Below are 15,132 nucleotides of genomic sequence, written 5' to 3' on the forward strand. Positions count from 1 at the left end.
AAAAAAAAAAAAAAAAAAAAAAAAAAAAAAAAAAAAAAAAAAAAAAAAAAAAAAAAAAAAAAAAAAAAAAAAAAAAAAAAAAAAAAAAAAAAAAAAAAAAAAAAAAAAAAAAAAAAGAAGACTGGTATCTCTGGTATCTTCAGAAGCAGGCAGATACTTAAAATCACAGAATGGTTTGAGTTTTATGAGGAGGGGGTTCAAATAAGTTATTTGAATTCCCATTCAACCAGGCATTGAACTTCCAGGGATGTGGTATCCACAGCTTCTCTGAGAATATGTTCCAGTGTCTCACCACCATTATAGTACAAAATTTCTTTCTTTCTTATGCACAGCCTCAATCCACTCTCTTTCAGTTTAAAATTGTGACCCCTTTTGCTATCACTAAAAGCCCTGGTAAAAGTCTTTCTTTAAGAAATAATTATATAAGACATATGTAATAAAAAGATATATTGAAAGGACACAATAAAATCTCAGTTGTAGTCTTCTCTTCTCTAGGCTAAACAGTTTCAAGTCTCTAATCCTGTCTTCATAGGAGAGGTGCTTCAGCCCCCTCCTCCTCCTTGTGGTCCTCATTTGGACTCACATTAACAGGTCCTTGTCTTTCCTCTGCTGGAGATTCTGTAAAACTACGTACCGGTGAATAATTAAGTTAGTTAATTCAATGTAAACACATCGTTTACATTGGAATTCAATAAGTTTTTTTTTTTTCGTTTTTTTCTTTTTTTTTATTTCTCACAATTTCTACATTTATGCTTTAATATCTTCTGGAATAAAGTAATGAAATAATAATACTGTGTTATTGTTTTTATATTTCAATTATGCTGCCTTCAGCATGATCATCATGAAACTTTTCATCACAATTTTACTACTTTACTGAACACTGGCACATATGAAGAGATCCTTTGAACAGCTTAGAAATGCAACTGCTGGTCGATACATTGCAATTATTAAGTGATTTTACAGGAGTATGTTTGGATCTCTATGTAATTAATTACATTTTTAAATTAGAATATTCATCATGGTTCAGAGTTCACAAATTACTTAAGAAGATAATAATTCCAGCATTAGTGGAATTTGCTCCTTAGTGAAGCAAGAAAAGTGTTCATGTGTGGACAGCAATAAATGGGAAATCAATAGTAACTGCTCACTTGAATTCCTTATGACAATTTATTTATGCTTACATATCTGAAGCGTTTTATGTTCTGTTAGCAATGCAAAGTTAGATGAATCTCTAGTCACTTAAGAGTATGTGAAGAATATTATTTTTTATTGGTTTTAAGCATGAAAATGAGACTAGCAAGAGAGTGTCTTTTAACAGTTACATAGAGTGGTTTATGATGTTGCCATGACCAGAGATTAGCTGATCCCATTGTATTACATGTGTGGCATTCACTATGCAATGGAATTCCACAGATAAAGTTTTATCAGTGAAGGGTATCAGGCAAAAGAAAGTCATGTCCAACCAATTTGTTTTCTGTAAACCCCTGTTAACAACAGCAGACACCCAAATTCCTCTCTGGTCTCTTTTAACCTGATCAGAGATTAAGTCTAGCAAATGGTTGATTGATCCTGTGTGTCTTGTGGAATATAGAAACAAGTTTGCCATCAAAATATTTTGACATATTTCACCCACTCATGCTCGTGCTTCTAGTGAGAGATGACTTTTACTGATATTTGTGTATTTCCTGGCTCTTCTAAAGAACTTTACTGGATTAGTTACTAAGATTCCTGTTATGAACAAGGTGGTAAAAGAGAAAAACTTTGTAAGTATTAGAACTAACATCAGTCAATCTGTGTTTCAGTTAATTATGTATCAGAGAATAAGTAGGACACACCATCTCTAAATTCTAATCATGGGATATTTTACGACAGTATTGTGGCCCCTTTTGGAGATGGAAGCATCAGTAGGTAACTCCAGCTTCCCTTTGCAGTGCCTGAGGCTTGCCTTCCCAAGCCTTTGTAGGCTTGGATATCAAAGGCTGAAAGCTCTATCTGGGACCTACAGAGTGAATACCCATTTTGGTAAATGACATGGAGTTGTGTGTATGGTTATTGCTTCTTATTCTTTTTGGGTGGGGTAATTTTCAGTTTTAGATGGAGTTGGAAAAATTAAGTAATATAAACAGATTCTGATTATATAAATGTTTGTGGGAAAATTAGCTGTCTGAAGTAGCTTGTTCTGGATTAAGACCTAGCTCTCAATTTCAGACTTGAGAAGAGATATTTAAATCATGCTTCTTTTTTTTTTTTTTTTTTTTTTTTAGTAATCCCAAGAATTCGCCACACAATCAGCTTTTTCTTATGCAGAAAAAAAAAATCATTTAATAGCAGATAAATCAACTGTATTTTTTCTCTCCATGCACCTAGTTGCTATGTTACAAATTATAGTCAAGGTACATTTTGATAATAAATACTCACATAACATTCATTGTTAGATCAGAATAATAATTTCTGTCATCTGGTGCTCAGGCTCCACAGGCACTGGCCGCAACAGACTCTTGAAAACAGGTGTTTTTGGCTGGTGACAAGTACCCCATCAACTGCTTTTTGAAAGCAGTGGAGAGAAGCAGATTTTTTTGTCTTATATTTCTCAGATGTTGGAGGATCAGCTTAGGTGCCATGAAACTTTGAAACAAGTAATTGAATTCTTCATTTGTATAGTGTGACAAATGAAAAAAGACCAGAAGCTGAAAGTGTTGAGGGGAATGAAGGCACTCTAATCCTGTTAAAATCGTCCCTGTGCTCCTGGAAGTACACTGATTATTATTCTGATCTGGAATATGTTTGGCTTCAGGACTCAACCAAAGAGTAATTTCTATAATTGCTCAGACGTCAATAATTTATAAGATACAGAGTCTGATAAGCTAGTGAATAGTGAGACAGGTTTCTTTTTAAAACAGCACTGAACAAAGTACACATTATTAATTATTAAATGTCTTAACACATACATGATAATTTCAATGAGTTGCTAAAATTAAGATTTATTTTTAATGCTATTAAAAGAACATAATTTTAAAGAAGGTAAATCTTTCTCTTCAGACCCTCAACCATTAAAAAGAAAAAGAAGGAAAAAAAAAAAAAAAGAAAAAGTGAGGTATTTCATTCACTCAAGTTAATTACTATGTAACAGCACAACTGAACATTACATTTCTATCCCAGGTGGTAAAGTGCCTGGCCCAGCATATCCCAGCAAAACTAAACATACATTAGTGTAAGGCTCTTACAATATTTTAGAAGAATGAGTCAGTTTTTCCTACTTGGCCAAGGTCTCACCTTGAGTCATGCAAGTATCTAGGGCATGCATGTGTAACTGTTGCAACCTAAAAAACCAAAAAAATTCTGGGAGGAGAGAAGGGTGTTACCACTCTTCCAGGGCTACCGTGCTCTCCCACGTGACAACTGGTAAAAGCAGGAGAGACCTCTAGTTCTTTTGACAGTGAAATTATAAAACTTCAGAGTGTTTGGAACCCTCTAACAGAAGCAAGTTATCATTAACAGTGTTGGTTATTGATATTTCTCCCCCTGAAGTAAGAAACTGTGAATGTTTTTTTTTTATTATTTATTTGTTTCTTCTCTTGAATAACTACTCTCTGGATTATATCTCACTGAAATCACAGAACTATCATTTTTTTGTAAAGAACCTGGAGGAAATCTCTGAGGCTTTCAATGGAAAACCAGGGTTGAAGCAGCGTGAGATTCTCAGGAGCAGCCCACTTCCCTACTGAACACAACCAAAAGGTTTCTTGGGAACAGTGAGCTCTGCTGAATATTATTCTGGACAGCAGTGTACGTGAATCTGGGTAGCAGCCAGCACAAGAGCTTGGGATTCTGAACCAAAAGCTGTGTGTAGCCTGATTTGCATTAAGTGAAGCACACAGCTGTCCTAGGGCAGCACACTGGAGAGGAAAATCAAGCTAGTTGCTGCCAACAGGGCAAGGGCAAGCTGTGTGGAGCTGCAGCTATTTCTGGGCAAAGTTGTTTTCACCTCTCTCTTCACAGGAGGAGCAAGTGAATTTACTGCTGCTGGGCTTGGTCCCTTCACCCTATTTCTCATCTCCACCCCTTCTACCTTTGTTATTCAACAACAAAAACAGTCTCTCAGTCTTTATCTTCCTACAGCAAGAAGCAATTTTCCTCACCTGGGGTAACAGCTTGGAACATAGCTCATTTCAGCTGCAGCCTTAAGAAACATAGTAGCATCACCCTGAGAAAAAATTTTGGAAGAGGGATTTTGCAAGTGCTAATTTAAACGACTTTTGGTTCTATTTTAGAAAGCTTATTATTCTGTTATTCAAGGAAGTTGGATTACTGTAAGCAAACTGAATTACATGAAAGATTCTTATGCCAGTTTCTTCTCCGAAGCAGATTAACCTGCAAGACCAATTTGTGATTTGTTTTGTATGCTAGATTCTCATGTCAAAGAAGACAGAAATACAACAAAAAACTGCCTTATGTGTTAAAACACCTCGGTTTATCTTGGGATATTATTTTTGAAGTCTTTTGAAACTTCAAGACCTATCACAAGAATTGCCAGTATAAGTAAGTAAAAGTCACTTTCACATGTCTGTTTTATTTTGGACATTCTTTATTGCCTGATTAAGCTGATAGCAAAATCCAGGTAAGAACATTCCACTGATATCAGTAAATACAATACTTTTTTAACTTCATTCTCAGCAACCTAACATATTCTTGTAGAAGGGAGGAAAGATAAAGGCTGGTGACTTGTCCATAGGAGACCAAAATTAAATTTCTTCTGTGATTTTCCAATGTATTTCTCTCTCCTGCCACCATTAATCTGGAGAGCTTGTAGGAAAGATAATCTGCTATGCACTTGTATAGTGTCAGCACACTGGGAAGTGCAAAGGTCTTTTAATGATAAACCATGTAATGACAAACTTTGCAATGCAGCCTTGAGAGCAATAGTGTCAGTGCCCTTGGTGCCAAGTTCATTCATAACCTGACAAGTTGATGAATAATAGTGTCTTCAAACAGGAATTCAGAGGATCTTCATGGTGTTATCCGTGGTGTACATCATTGTGTCTCCAAAGTTTTATCCCAGTGTTTTCAATAATGATCCTCTTAGCATGTGTTCATGATATACTTTGTCTCAGGTTGCTAGAGGGAATATGGTTCTGGGAACACAGTTCTGAGTTAACAAAATTAGTTCTTCTCTGTCTTTCATTTTCCTGAAGCTGCTCTTTTTCTGTAGATCATCTTCACCGAATGAGGCTGCCTACTTCTGTAGTTCTTGTATCTCGGCTCGCATCTGTTTTCTACTCTTATATCCTACAAACGTGCAGTACAAAGGCCGAGGACTGAGGAGTCAGCCTGAGACTTGAAGATCTTATTAAAGGTCTTTTCCAACCTACAGACCAAACCTACTGTAAATGAAACTTTTGCAAGAGGTTACAGCCTTCGTGTTGTTTGCAAAAGTGAGTTGCCAGACACTAGTATAGCATTAACAGATACTTCGTCGGCTCACCCACCTCTTCCCAGCGAGTAACTGGGACCCCAAACCCCGCCTGGCATTGCTCCGGGCTTGCGCGCCCCTTGCACGTGGGAAACCCCATCCGTCGGAGGGTGGATCACCGGCGGGGAGGCCGAGGCTTCGGGATAAGGGGCACCCCCCCGACCGCCCGCGGCTATCTCCCGTCCGGCGGAGTCGGGGAAGGGGGTGGCCCGGCCTCCCGCCCTCCCTTCGTCGAAACCACTCCCCGAAGAGAAAGTCACCAGGGGGTGGGGAAATGGTGACAGCTCCAGGAAGCCGCCGGCGGCACCGAGAGACACCGAGGGGCGGCAGCCCGCTGGTGGTAGCTCCCAGGGCCGCCCGCCCAGCCCGCCGCCATGGGCTCCCCGCAGCGCCCGCCGCTCGCCCATGTCTTCAGAGGGACCTTCGTGCACTCCAGCGCCTCCGCACCCTTGGAGATCCTCCACGGACACCTTCTGGGGGTGGACGATAACGGGACAGTGAGTGGGGGGCTCGGGCGGGTGCCACCGGTCCGGTACGGGCGGCAGGGGGCGCGGGGAGATGCCCGGTGAGCCCCTCGGGGCCGCTCCGCTTCGCTCCGTCGGTGCGCTGGTCCTGGGGAGTCCTGCGCTCCCCCGGGGTCCGCGAGGGGCGGTGGAAATTACCCTTTTCAGCCCCGAATCCACGTCTGGGGGTGGAGAGGGGCCGGGTCGGCTCCTCCGATCTGTGGGGAGAACGCGGAAAATTTTCGCTCTCGCGTCCGTCGGGGAAAGCGCTCCCGAGAAGGGATTTTGCACTTGCGGGAGGGAGCCGAAGGTAACCGGGATGGAGCGTCCCCTCAGCACGAGTCTGCAGTTAGCCGAAATCAGTTTTTGAGGTGTGCTGAGTGTTCCCAAAAAAGCAGAGCGCCTCGACTGGGCGTTCTTTCAGATTCTCTGTTTTCTTTCAGTTTCACAAGCAGGTTTTTCATTCTCCAAGTATCTAAACAGTGATTATGAGTAATTGCAGTGTGCTCCCTGCACAGCTTTCTGAGTGGAGCTTTTTTATTTTCTTGGCAAAAAATCCCATGGAGTATATCCATAGGGAGTTAGGGACGTTAGGTATGTTAGTGGTACAAGCCAAGCTTTAAACAAGCATTGCACTTACTGATAATGCAGGATCGAGTCTGGCAGGGAAGCTGTGTAATTCCCTTAATAGCATCGCACTTGAAACTCAGTTCCACAGTGCAGTTTGTGTAGGTAGGCTAGTGATTTCTCACAGACTCCATAAAGTGTATCGGCACCCTCTGTAAAATTTTAAAAAGTGATTTTCTTTCTTATGGCTAAATAACAGGCTTCAGTGTGTCAGGCTACAGTAACATTTGAAATCTGTGCAAAGCACATTTTGAGACCTACCAGTGTTTATTTTCTCTATTCACACGTCTATGAGGGCCTGTTTCCAGGCATCTTTTAAAGGTGTTGAAGATCATCTTTTATAGATGTCTGATGCAAGGTGTATCAAAGTCTATGAGAAGCTGTATTTTGATGTACAGGAGGAGAATAAAAACTTATGTAAGTTTATGCTGGTGTCCACTAAAAACAATATAGTTGAATGAAAAAAGGATTTGGTTGGTGTAACTCAGGAGCAGAAGACAGAAACTCATACCCCATCCCACTCTCTCTAATGGCAATTTCCAGTAAAGTATCTCTACACAGCATCCATAGGAAATCAAGACTTTTAAGTCTTACTTAAGAAAATCTCCAAGATTTTCTTGGAAAACAGGTACCTTAGCAAGCTATACCCAAGGATCTGTGCTCTCACCCTCTTCTCCTAGGGAACAAGGATTCACAGTATACTGTTTTTCTTGCATAAACTGGCAGAAGGTGTTTTTTTTTTCTTTCAAATATTTTTCATTAAAACAGTGTTACCCAAAAATTAAATACCCACTGGAGCGTGGTAACAGTCACTTTTATTTTATTCTCTTTTTATTACAAGTTCTTGGCGTTTTACTATTTCACTAAGTTTTGGCATCCCTCCTATATGCTCTCTTCCCTCCCTATTACATGTAATGTAATTTCACTCAGGATAACCACTGGAATCACAGAACAGTTGGCTTTTAAGAAGGACATAGTGGTTAGAAAATTACTTATTTTTATTATTCAAATTTATCAAACCTGCTTCAGCATTACTCCCAAAGAAGTAAATTTGACTAAACAGATATTGTTCTTTTGCCTCATGTTGCTAAGTCCATCACAGAAAAATCTTGCACAGTCTCTGACACTGTGAACACATCAGCTTTTGTGATCAGCTGGGTCCTGTTCTGCAGTGTGAGACCCTGTGTATCCTTCAAGGACGTAAAATGTCAGCTCTCTCTGCTTTGCCTCTAGGTGAAAAGGAAGGTTTAGCAAGGAAAACACTGCTGTCAGATATGAAAACCCAAACTATCATCAAGTTGGAAAAGTAGGGACCATGTTTGAGTGATTTGCAGAGCAGTGTAGTGTCATTCTTGAGGAACATCAAGCAGAAAGAGTAGCCTTCCTTGGGCTAAACAAAACAGACACAGGTGCAAAATGTGAGTTATCATTGAAACGTTGGTGTAATTAACTTAGCTGAGTAGAATAGTAAGTAAACAGAAAAAGTATTAAGCTAAAAGCTCCTGTTGAAGTCATGAAAACTCTTACTAGTTGTGGAATAAGAGTTAATATTTTTAAGTGTTTGATTTAAGCAGCTGGGACAGCAAGAGGACATGTGTTAGCTGTACAAGGAGGAAGGTACCAAGGTACCAACATCCATTTGGAGTTCACTGCTTAACGTTTCTCAGCAGGTTGCGTGGTTCCCTTAGCAACTGAGTCTAATAAGTGTTCTTGTCTCTTGTTAAGCCTCCAATTCCAGTTTTGGGAACTAGGCAAGCATGCCTCTAATGTAAAAGTCATTTAATGACTGTGGAAGTAGGGAGGGGCGAGAGCATGTGGGTGGGGAAAAAAGGGATGGACCCCTTCTCATGTTCATCTATGAACGTCATAGCCAGAAACTAAGAAACACAGGCACAATTGGATCCAAAAAATCTGTTTTCCTTCAGCCAGTATCATTCACTTTCTATTTTCTCATTAGCAAAGTTATTTTCACTGTGGTGCTTGGAGGCACTCCAAGGTTTTCTACATCAGAGTTGATGCATAGTTTGGTTGACCACCTATGCTTTGATGGAGGATCTTTGGGCATCACTAGGAGTAAAAAAGGCCTGAGTTAGGGAGGTCTCAGCTTCTCAACTTTGGATCCTTTAGCCACATCACATGGGTGACACATGAGAACTTACAGAAGTGTTTGAGCAATAGTGTTTGCAGCCGTTGATCCTGCTTTTTGTGAATATACCTTCCCCAAAGTGCCAGTTACTCTCCTTGTCTTCCTTCTTGACAAGCTGAAGTGCCTCTGCACTTACTTCTTGACTCTATAGTGACACTGCTGTAGAATTTTTTCTTGCTTCTACTGTGTTAAGGTCCAAAACTAATTTAAAGAACTGTCCACCAGGTTGGTTAATTTGAATGCACAAGCAAATACTGGAGCAGATGTCCAGGTGTAGGACCTCAAAGACCTTAAAGCATTCAGTGTTAGAAAGGTGTCCAGAGCAAATGCATCCTAAAGCAATGGGGAACATCTTGAGTAAGGAATTCCAATGACAAGTTTGTTTGAAGAGAGTATAGATGTCTTGCTGATTTACCCATAGACTCATTTGACCATAATGGACCAGTTGTCAGGTTAAGAATTGATTTCATGTGACCATATTTTCTTCATTTTTTTTCATGATGTATTTTATTTATCTGCACCCTAAGAGTACATAACAGCCACTGCTTTTCCATGGCAACGCTTGTTTCCAGAATTTGTCATCTGGTGTTTCATGTTTCTCTCTCTCTTTTTTTTCCTCCTTCTTTCTCCCTCTTCCCCCAGCAGATCTAACATTACTCATTCTGCATCCATTTTGATTTCAGTATCTGAATGACATTTTCTTTTTTGCCCATCAGGAATTTCAGTATCTTTATTCCAAGCATTCTGCAGCTATACAATTCATTAAGTTGGCTGTATTCCTCTTTGGAAGGAGAGAGATACTGCTTCAAGTGAACTATTAATGGAGTACTATAATCTTGCAATTTTTGCTAGTGTGGTATTTATTTATATGGTGTGATTTTAATATTTTTTTCTGACCAAAAATGTAAAACATCTGTTCTTTGGACAATGTAAATCATGTAAGCCATATGTTCATTTAAAAGACTAGGCAGCTAAAAACTTCTTGTTTAGCAGCCTTCACTTATTTGCATCTATGGAAAAATTAGAAAAATGGTAAATTTCTATGCAAGAAGTCACACATACAAAAAAATTTCATGCAAATAACTGCTAAACAATGCTTTTTTGCTCCTCTTGCCCTTCCTCCTAAGTTCCTTCCTATTGTCTCTTTATGACTACTTGGTCTTGCCTTTTTAATGTTCTTGGTTTTTTGTTTGTTTGTTTTGTTTTGTTTTTAACTGCTGCCTTAGAAACTCCTGTTATAAGGGTGATACAGGCCCTCAGCATGGACATCTTCCCAGGAGCAGAAGGATTCTGGTAGCAGTAAGATTATTCCCTTGAATTTAGAGAAATGACCTCTTATACCGAGGGTGTTAAGAGACCATTAATTGGTTTCTTGCAGAAGCTGTGATTAGGCAAGAATTCTTAAAAGCCCAGGTTAGGCAGTCTTTTTCCAAGGGAAGCATCAGGGTCCTCTACTCTATCGAGTGTGGAGGAAACCTGGATCCCGCCTGCAGCCTGTAGCTGGCATTGCAGTTCCTAGGCTCCACAACCTTTGTTTCTTGAAGAGTTGTCATGTCTATTATTGTTAGACTAGGAAATTAAAGAGTTGAGAATTCAGTTGCCAAGAGTCATGTTGTAGACTCATGTTAAAATACCATGTAATTTAAAAATAAATGGAAAATGTTCTAAAATTATGACTTGGCAACAGCAACTCATCATCAGTACAGTCAGTGTTCTCCAGGAGTCAAATGGGGTTGAGTTTGGCTCCAGATTGTAGGGTTTTGTTTTGAAATAAATAAAGATCTCCTTTTAGCCTGTTCTGTAAAATGAAAATGTTATCTGCATTTTCCCCCTTAATTTCTTTTGTCATCCTAGGCACTGAAAAAATAAAAAGAACTCCAACATTAATGACACAAACAGAAAATTAGGAAATACTTAGCTTGATGTCAGTTACTCCTAGGCAAAGCAATTAATTTGCCCTCTTTGGTTGTGGATACTGTAATTGCATTCCCATAAGGTTGTTGCACACCTCCAGAGCAAGTGACTACTGCTAGCATGATGTTACATTGCAGGAATTTCGGTGGACATTAAAGTCTCTGCAGGTCTGCCTGGGTATTACCTGAAAGTGAATTAATTGTTTTATTCCAAGTTACAAGGTGGGTGTGGTTATTCACTGGATTATGAGAAGGTATTTCAAAATCATGCTTGATAGTCAGGAATAACAAGTATTTCAATGCAAACCTCTCACCTTTGTAGTAAGTGCGTAAAATCTGCTTTATGATATAACTTGTTTTGCCTTCACATAAAGCTGATGTGGGATACAGGCTCAAAGTACCTAACTCTGTTTTCTTTCTTTCAGATTGTGTTTTTGGAACAAAGTGATCAGCAGGAGCAACTGGCTGAGAAGTGGGGTTTCAAAACTTCTGACATAAGACAACTGAGTAAACAGTATGTGTTTTGTTTAGATTAATTTCAGCAAATTTAGTTTATTCTTTGAATGAAGTAGAGTGAGTTTCTGTGAATACGTTTTCACAGGAACACATAAAATCCAATTCAATGGGCGAAACTCTATTTCAGCTCCGTGAGACCTCTTTACCCAAAGCTGCCTGTGTCCTGGATTGGACTCAGAGGGTGGCCAGTCTGTGTGCTCTTTGCATTCCTTGGTTTGGGACTGCAGACATGGCTGAATTTTGCTGGCTGATGTACACTGCACAGAACCAAATGCCGTATTTAATTTTCACACATAGCCACTTCTGTACTCACAGAAGTAAATGCGGTTCTTTCTTGAGAATTACATTCTATATCCATTTGGTTAGCAATGAGCTGTGCCTAACTTAGGTGAAACTCTAGACTTAGTAAATGTAGGTAACACTGACATTGCAGATATAAAACACATTGCCTTGGACTTTGACACACTCCATAATAAAAGTTAATATAATTAGAAGATTTAAACCTTCTTAAACACAGAGCCTTGGATTTCTTTCTGTACTGCAGCTAGAGCACTTCAGCCAGTGAAGTTCCCTAGCTTTCTGGTGAAGTGAAATTGTTTTGGAGTGCACTATGCTTTGTATGTAGTACCACTGTAAATGTCTTGTGGCTTAGCAGCAGCATCCTTTTAGTAATCAGTTGTTAAAAAATCTGTATGTTTTGTTGAAAGGCTAATCATATAGTATATATGAGTCATCAGATGTTTTCTTCACTTGAAATAGCCTGAGGAAAGTGGAAGGTGCTGAGAATATGGATCAGATTGAGGGAGATCTTTCAGTATTTATGGCATGCAGGAAAAATGGAAAGAAAGAGAACTACAAAGAGATGAAATCACTGTTCATTCAGTAGTCAGGGAGAAGGAGAGAGAAGTGAGAGAAATTTACAGTATGGAGTTTCAGCCCAAACCAAAACAATTATAGCAACTTCCTAGTAATGTTGATATATTCATCCTTGTTATTGCATGAACATTACATGACAACAAATAGTTTTGCATTTCCATTGTAAATAGGCCTTTCTTGTCAAGTTGTTGAGGAGAGATTTTTTAACTAATGTCTGTGTCTGCATTTATAGACACAGTGGCTGTTCTTCAATTAAACCTGAAAATTCGTTAGTTTTAGAGAGAGAGAGAGAGAGAGAAAGAGAGAGAGAGAGAGTAAAACTTGGATATTTTTGTAAATATAATGGCCAGAAAGCCTGAGGCATTCTAAATATATCCATACTAGAAGCAAGATTGTGACCAAATCTTCTCCTTTTCATATGGATTCTACAGTGGAGTAATTTTAGTTATTGTGAAGTCAGTTTGCATTTGTTGGTATTTAATCTGGATCAATATTAGAGATAATTGGATTCATCATGTTCTTATATTGGTTTTTTCACAATTAGCTGTTTATATATGCGTGTCTGTGTAAATGTTGCTATTCAACTACTTTGTACTGAAAAAGGGATATGGGTAGAGTTACAATGGGAGTTGATAGGCTGATGCTAAAAGAGGCAGGGTAATCTGTACTTGCCATTTACTCTGGTGGATTTTGCTCAAACATACTGCTTAAAACAAAGCTATTTATCATGGAAAATTTTGAGACATTTTGGACTATTATAACTTTATTTTCTTTCCCTAGTGAATTCTTCATGCCAGGATTGGTTGATACACACATTCATGCCCCTCAGTATTCATTTACTGGTACAAGAGTAGACCTACCTCTTATGCAGTGGTTGACTACCTACACATTCCCAACAGAAGCCAAATACCAAGACAGTGGTTTTGCAGAAGAAGTGTACACCAGAGTTGTTGTAAGTCCTGCAAACAACACTTACCTACTTGACGACATTCATATTTGTGAAATATAAGTATGTTTTCAGAAGGTCAGCAGAAAGAGTAGAACAGCTTGGCTTCATGTTTGTCAAATAATTAGCTCTAGCCATTCTCAATATTGTATTGAATGTCCTACCTTCTATCTCATTAAAAAAAAATAGAAGAAAATTCTCAAATTACTTGGTAGCAAGAATCCAAATGTGTGATTTAAATCCGTATGTTGGATGAGTAGTCAATATAGTCATCAGTCCCAAGATCAGTGGAAACTGTAAATTTCATCATGAATTAATGTAACTAAAAGTGCACTTCATTTACTGTTATGTTCTCCAAAAGTAATATGAACAGGTGTCAATCACCATCTCCTTTCAAAAGGTATAATTAAATAAATAATTAGATTACAGTCTGAGCAGTTGTGCTTAGTTTACTTTTACCTTTAAGTTTGTTGCTTTATATTTGGCAATAATGAATGGTTTTGATACACGAAACCTAACTAGTTTTTCCAGCCACATCAGGTGGCCAAAAAAACCCCATTGCTTTTCCCCAAAGCCTTGCTTTGTTAACAGTAGATAAACAGTGCTTCACTGTGAAAATTGGAGAGCTTTTCAAAACTAGGAAATAACAAAAATTACTAGCTGTTTGTATTTCTAAATATAAGCTGGAGTATTTCCTGTTTGAGGGAAGAAATATAGAGTGCTTTCTACGGGCTTAGTCATTGCAAAAATTCTGTGAGGAATTTTTGTATTTATTAACACTCAGACTTAAAAGAGCTATTATGAAATTAAAAATCTATATTCTACCTTCCCACTTCACTGCACAATTTCACAATAACTAAATGTTCTCACAGTTTGAAATGAGACTGCCTGTTCTGCTTTTTGGCAGCTTTACTGTTTTTTTTTTTCAGACAGTTGAAACTGATTTCTTTTTATAGAGACGAACTCTAAAGAATGGCACGACTACAGCTTGCTACTTTGCAACAATTCACACAGATACTTCTCTTCTTCTTGCTGAAATTATAGGTAAGACTAATAGTGAGTTTTGAAGGATGCTGCGTGTATCATATTAGTTGAAGGAAACAAAGTTTAGGAGTTTCAGTCTAGCTAGGGGTCTGGCTGTCTACTAATTTGTTTTAAATTAATTGTACCTGTGTCCCCAAAACCCATCTCGGTGTCACGTATTCACTTCACTGCCTCTGTCCTGCTGTTGTTTCTGCTTGTCTCTTCGCTCCTAAACCAGCTGCTGGCTGAGCTTGAGTTAGGTCTGCTGGAGCTGCTCTCTAGCTACAGCTCTCTGCTCTTTCTAACCCTCTGTTATTTGAGGTTTAAAAGACTGAGTGTCAGCGCATTCATTTCCTGATACTCCCAAGCTGCAGCTGATAATCAGTGTCAAAAATTTCCACACAGCCTCTGAAATCAGAAAAGTGAAAGCTGCATCAGGATCTTTGCCTTCTGTTCACAGTTGCAAATGTCTGCTGTTTGAAAATGTTGTGGTTCTTGCAGGATTTCTCAAGGCTCAGACAGCTCCCAAAGCAGAAAACTGTAATAAGAATCTCAGTTTTATTCAAAAATTACCTAGTCTTTCTGATTTTTTTAGGAAAATTTTGAAGTCATTGCATTCAACAACTCAAACTGTAAAAGTGGACAAAGAAATCTAATTTAGAAACACATTTGACAGCTTAGAATTGAATATTATATGCATGTCTTGCATATATGAATTCTGATTTAATCATCTAACATGGATAAATCTCAAGAAAGAGGCTAGAATAGCTCTGAAAATTTTCTCCCTCTAACTGTGTGTGGGAGGCATGTTAGCAATCTCATTCCTTTCTTTTTAGGAGACATGGTTTGATGAGATCTTTGTATTTTTTCTCATCTCAGGGTAATCATCTACTACAGCTACTGTGCTTTGGTGCTATTGTTTCTCATTCTCTATTTCACAGCTGTCTTCATATAGTACCATTATGAATTCTGGTTGTAGTTAAACTACAGTAATCTAGTCCTTAGTAATGACAATTATAAAGTTGGGTACTAATGTGCAAGAGAACTCCTATTTAAATATTATTTGTTTGCTTTTTTCCTTTTTCCTTTTTATCCTTAGAAGTCACATGAAT

The 15,132-nt window shown here is 38.6% G+C and overlaps 1 protein-coding gene and 1 long non-coding RNA gene across 2 annotated transcripts in view; one reads left to right on the plus strand and one right to left on the minus strand.

Annotated features, from left to right (window-relative positions):
* Positions 1 to 2,403: 2,403 nt before the first annotated feature.
* On the minus strand, positions 2,404 to 5,646 carry LOC114056641. The gene is made up of 2 exons (XR_003571065.1): positions 5,483 to 5,646; positions 2,404 to 2,625 (listed from the first exon to the last, which is right to left on the minus strand). It is a non-coding gene; the product is annotated as an uncharacterized LOC114056641 (long non-coding RNA).
* A 137-nt stretch (positions 5,647 to 5,783) lies between these two features.
* Positions 5,784 to 15,132, plus strand: part of GDA (guanine deaminase) — a 24,161-nt gene continuing 14,812 nt past the window's right edge. The window contains exons 1-4 of the mRNA XM_027881983.1: positions 5,784 to 5,967; positions 11,085 to 11,173; positions 12,832 to 13,003; positions 13,954 to 14,041. Of these exons, the coding sequence (XP_027737784.1) occupies positions 5,845 to 5,967; positions 11,085 to 11,173; positions 12,832 to 13,003; positions 13,954 to 14,041 (472 nt within the window). The 5' untranslated portion in view covers positions 5,784 to 5,844. The remainder of the gene's footprint in view (positions 5,968 to 11,084; positions 11,174 to 12,831; positions 13,004 to 13,953; positions 14,042 to 15,132) is intronic.

Source organism: Empidonax traillii, unplaced genomic scaffold (genome assembly GCF_003031625.1).
Source record: "Empidonax traillii isolate 1590-97213 ecotype Southwest subspecies unplaced genomic scaffold, ASM303162v1 scaffold7:size3022706, whole genome shotgun sequence".
Classification (NCBI taxonomy): Eukaryota; Metazoa; Chordata; class Aves; order Passeriformes; family Tyrannidae; genus Empidonax; species Empidonax traillii.